The sequence below is a fragment of the Aristolochia californica genome, unplaced genomic scaffold (assembly GCF_029961685.1).
Source record: "Aristolochia californica isolate CCGP_79_NKW_82.1479 unplaced genomic scaffold, dmAriCali1.0.hap1 SCAF_9, whole genome shotgun sequence".
Classification (NCBI taxonomy): Eukaryota; Viridiplantae; Streptophyta; class Magnoliopsida; order Piperales; family Aristolochiaceae; genus Aristolochia; species Aristolochia californica.
The window spans coordinates 25727739-25732475 of NW_027182290.1; the positions used below are offsets into that span (position 1 = coordinate 25727739).

General features: G+C 36.8%; 1 protein-coding gene across 1 annotated transcript; it reads left to right on the top strand.

The window, feature by feature from the left end:
• The first annotated feature begins 1001 nt into the window (after positions 1–1001).
• LOC137940686 (pentatricopeptide repeat-containing protein At3g21470-like) lies at positions 1002–1664 on the top strand. Its single transcript, XM_068785829.1, has 2 exons — positions 1002–1347; positions 1399–1664. Exons 1-2 carry the CDS (start codon positions 1002–1004, stop codon positions 1662–1664), a joined length of 612 nt encoding a protein of 203 aa, XP_068641930.1.
• The last annotated feature ends 3073 nt before the right edge of the window (positions 1665–4737 follow it).

The following is a 4737-nucleotide window of genomic DNA, read 5'->3' on the forward strand; positions in this document are numbered from 1 at the left end:
GCATGGAAATCAGACATTGGGGACCATGGAAATCCAAAATCAGAGTCTAAAACGTCAAATCCAAAATCGTCCAAAACCTCGTCGAAACTGGACGATTTGGGGTCGACCTCAAATCCGAAGTCTGAATTTGTTGTAGCAGAACCGAAAGAATTGTTCGTCGTTCAACCACAAGGTTCTTCGGACCAGCCCTATTTTAAATTTTGGCCATGACTTGATGTTGTTCGCCGTCGGCAACAAGTCAGGCTCGATGTTAACAGGCAAACAAATTGAGAGATTTTGATTTTGAAGTAGAAATCGTGGCCCTTGCAGAAGATGAGAGGTCTTGTCTAGAGGATTTTGATTTGAAACTGCTTCAATAAGATGAGGTCCCTGATAATGGTGTTGTAGACAGAATTCCATTCGTGGTTGTTGGGCACATAATCAGGTATGCAATTGCTATTCCACACTTTCTTTAGGTAGAGTGTTCATCCCTCTTTGTCTATGAACCTAATGCTCCATACTCCAAGGGGGCTCCTAATCCTTGGGAGTTGTTCGAATTAAAGCCTCCACTAGATGTTGTTACTTTGTCGGCAACGCCAAAGAGAATAATTCCACTTTCTGGAATCATGACCATATTAAAATTCAAGCAGTAGAGGGCCTTACCTATGTCTACCGCCAAATATTTTTTTTGTTGAACACAGGCAGGGGACGGATTCTATTGTTGTGTATGACCACAGTAACAATGTGTCTGTTATGGTCATTTTTCCAGCAGTAACAATCCATCTCATAAATTTGTGTTTAAAATTTTGGGTCCCATGTATGCTGCTCAGGCCCTGTTCGTGGAAAATTTTCAATCAGGTGAGAGTTCTCAATATGAGAAGGTAGCCAACGTGGAAAAAATAGGAGATGAAATTTTTTTGGCTATTTTGGGAATAGTCGTGATAATTCTTTAGGGGAAGAATAATTTTTTTGTGGCTGAGTTGAACAATTGGACAAATTGTCGACTGTCTGCTTCTATTACAATGCAGAAAGGGGCTCTAGTAGATAGACAGATTGGAGCTAATCTAGAGGAGATAAGGAAAATAGAAGATGACAGGCAGCTGCTTGATGAAATGGCTGAAATAAAGGTGGAGTACTGGAATCCTATGTTAAGGAGTTTGATGTTTTTGGGAAGAGTAGATTTAGCACATCAGGTTTTTGACAACATGCTTTTCAGAGATTTAATGTTGTGGAATTCTGTGATTATGAGTTATGCAAAGGGCGTGAATTGGACTGAAACATTTGATGTTGTTTTTGGTACAACCAAGGTTGATGACTATGGCAAGAGTTCGGAGGCAAAGGGCGTGAATTGGACTGAAACATTAGCATGTAAGTGCATGAATCTTTTCCTTGAAATGCTTTAAAAAAATGTGGTGCCAGATTTTGTGCCCTCAGTGAGTGTAGATGTTGGAGATTCTGACTTAGAGGGGAGGATTCAGGAGAGCAGACAGGAGGAAGCTGCTGGTTTTGCAGCACTTGATTTCTTCCACAAATTATTTTGTGCTGCTATTGTGGCACTGCAGAAACCAGTGCTGCCAATAGTAGCACTGCTCAAAACAGTGTTAACAGTTCTACGAGTAGTGGCATCAGTGACTTGTGGAGCACAATTATATGTTGTTGTGGACACAACAGATACTCCTCTGTAGAATGCAGCTAATTCTGGCCGAAAAGGGACAACAACAAATGTATTTACTGTTCTTACTGCTTGTGCCATTCATGGAGCTCTTCAGGCCAAGATGATGCTGAAATTTAAAATTGTTGCTGCTATTGCAGTGAAGAGAAGGGCACCACTGCAGAAAATACAAACTAAAAAAAATAATGCAGATGAGCACTTCCTGGAATATTCTGACTTTGAACAAATGAGACATGTGCTTATGCGAGGTGGGGACATTTGTTGGAAGATGGGCTCCATCCCACACGACCAAGGAAGACCTACATATCTAAGAGTATTATAAGATGGGCCTCACGACCAAGAAAAGCCCACAAGATGAGCCCAAACCCATAAGAAGTAGGACCCACCATGATTACCATAAATTGGCATCCTTATAACATAAGTTGGAAGATCAAGAAGGACTCACAAAGGCATCTTTATCTTATGGTCATGTCCTAGAAGAGTTTTAGTTTGAGTTATGTTTGTCTTTTATCTATATTTAGTTATTTAATTATGCTAGGACTTATCTTTAAGTGTTAGAGTTTGGGTGTAATTGGAACAAAGGTAGTTTTATTGTAATTGGACTCTACTACCTTCCTCTATTATAAATAGAGGTTCATGTACTCTAATTATGATAAGTTAATGAAGTCAATGAAGTATCAGAGCATGTTTTGTGAGTTGACATGGTGAACCCACAAAGGTAATGAGATTCTCTTTTCTGATTTATCATCTTTAGCAGTTAGGGTTCATAGTTTTTTCTTTAGTCCCTACACCAGTTAGTTTATTATAATTTTCACCTCTATAATGAGTGTTTCATATTGCAACTTTTATATTTACAAAAAGATATTTGAGTCTACTTTCCAATGAAAAATGTTTTTTTTTCTAATCAGAGTTATCTACAGAGAGATATCGATATTTGAATGAGTAAATGTCAGATTGCAAAAAGGTTAGAGCAACAACAAGCTTCCACTTCTGAGGTATTTTATGCTATCAATAACTAGACTTTATAAGGAGAAATATATATCCAAAAAAATACCTATAAGTCTATTCTTTTACCTATTCAAACAATTTTTTATATGAGTTATCTACAAAGAGAAATCGATATTTGAAGCAGTAAAGGTCGGATTGCAAAAGAGGTTCGAACAGTAGTAGAAAGCTTCAACTTTTGAGGTATTTTATGCTATCAAGAAAGAGACTTTATATAGAGAATTATATATCAAAATAAATATATGTAAGTTTATTTTCTTACGTATTTAACCAATTATCGGTATGATTTTTTTATAAGGAGATATTGATCTTGGAAGAGTCAATGGTTATTCTAGAAAAAAAAGAGAAATAATACTTAGTTCAGCCAGATGACAAAGACCGAAATATATCAGATTATTTATCTTCTGATAATTATATTTTATGAAGTGAAGTTATATATGGATGAAAGGTATTTAATTCTAGTTTCAAACGAAGAAAATTTCATGTCAATCTAATCCATATTTAAAGATGTAATCGCATTGGAAGAATCAAATGTCATGCTAGTATTCTGTTGCATTGAAAAATTCGAATTTAAGCCCATTGTTTTGCGTCACTTTTTGAGTTGATATATCAGGAAAATATCTCACTTTTCTCTAGTTTGAGGGCTTATTTATACATCTCTGTTATTTGGACTTATTGCTACATTTATGATATTTGGTTCAAACTCGGATCACTGCCATTACTTCCTAGCTTGAGAGAGAGAAGTAGAAGAAGTACAAGAAAGAGGTATTTTATTCCATATGTTGTGGATAAGTTTATGTGACCAAAATATTCAAGAAACAGGGACCACAAAAGATGAAGCTTCTGCATCTAAGAAAAAATATTTATATCGGATTACGATTATTTCATGGGTCCTTCTACAAGGTTTATTATTTTGGTTCGTGTTATATGTGTTGCAAGATGGTCATGTTACATAACAACTGCTACTATTATGTCTTTTCGGGTGAGACATTATTATTGAAGAAGAGGTGGCCTCAGTACCTTTTCTCATACCATAATTTATTTGACTTTCAAAAATATCATGGTTGGGACACCATGAGAGTCAGTGTCCGGATTGGGACACCATGATAAATTTAATTCTCAAAAATATCATGGTTGGGATACCATGAGAGTCGGTGTCCGAACTGGGACACCATTATAAATAAACCCAATACCCCCCTGTAATGGCTTACCACTTAAGAGTCGTTATCCTGTGAAGGGACACGGTGGTGGACACTTCATAGCAATGCCGATAGACACACTACCTACAGAAGACGGCTAGGAGTGATTTTTACTCTCACGCATATTATGCCAGCTAGGCCTCATGGAAGGACACAACAACGTGAGGGGGAGTGTTGGAAGATGAAGGCATATTGAAATATGTGCCATTTTATACATCATTTGCTGCAAACTGGGAGTTCATGATGTTTTTGTTCACCTCTAGCTTGAGGGGGAGTGTTGGAAGATGGGCTCCAGCTCACATGACAAAGGAATGCCAAAATATCTAAGAGTATTATAAGATGGGCCACACGACCAAGAAAAGCCCACAATATGGGCCCTAGCCCATAAGAAGTAGGACCCACCATGATTACCATAAGTTGGCATCCTTATCACATAAGTTGGAAGATCAAGGACTCAAATGCATCTTTATTTTATGGTCACGTCCCAAAAGAGTTCTAGTTTGAGTTATGTTTGTCTTTTATCTATATTGAGTTATTTAATTATCCTAGGACTTATCTTTAAGTGTTAGATTTTGGGTGTAATTGGGACAAAGGTAGTTTTATTGTAATTGGACTCTACTACCTTCATCTATTATAAATAGAGGTTCATATACTCTGATTATGATAAGTTAATGAAGTCAATGAAGTATTTTTCTTTTCCATAAATTCAACAACATTGATGATGCTCGTGGTGTATTTAATGAATTACCTGCCATTGATCTAGTCTCAAATGAAATTTTATGTGGCAGAGGGGTTGTCTTTCGTAAAGAATGTTTTAATACAATTTATTTTGAGCATTTATTGGCAAATAGGGAGACTCTCAATGATGAAGGTTCTCTTGGC

Bases quoted from the DNA above. Each gene is read 5' to 3' on its own strand.
- LOC137940686 (XM_068785829.1), top strand. From the start codon at position 1,002: ATGCAGAAAGGGGCTCTAGTAGATAGACAGATTGGAGCTAATCTAGAG. The intron at 1,348-1,398 runs GTAAGTGCATGA...ATGTGGTGCCAG, and splicing joins TTGGACTGAAACATTAGCAT to ATTTTGTGCCCTCAGTGAGT.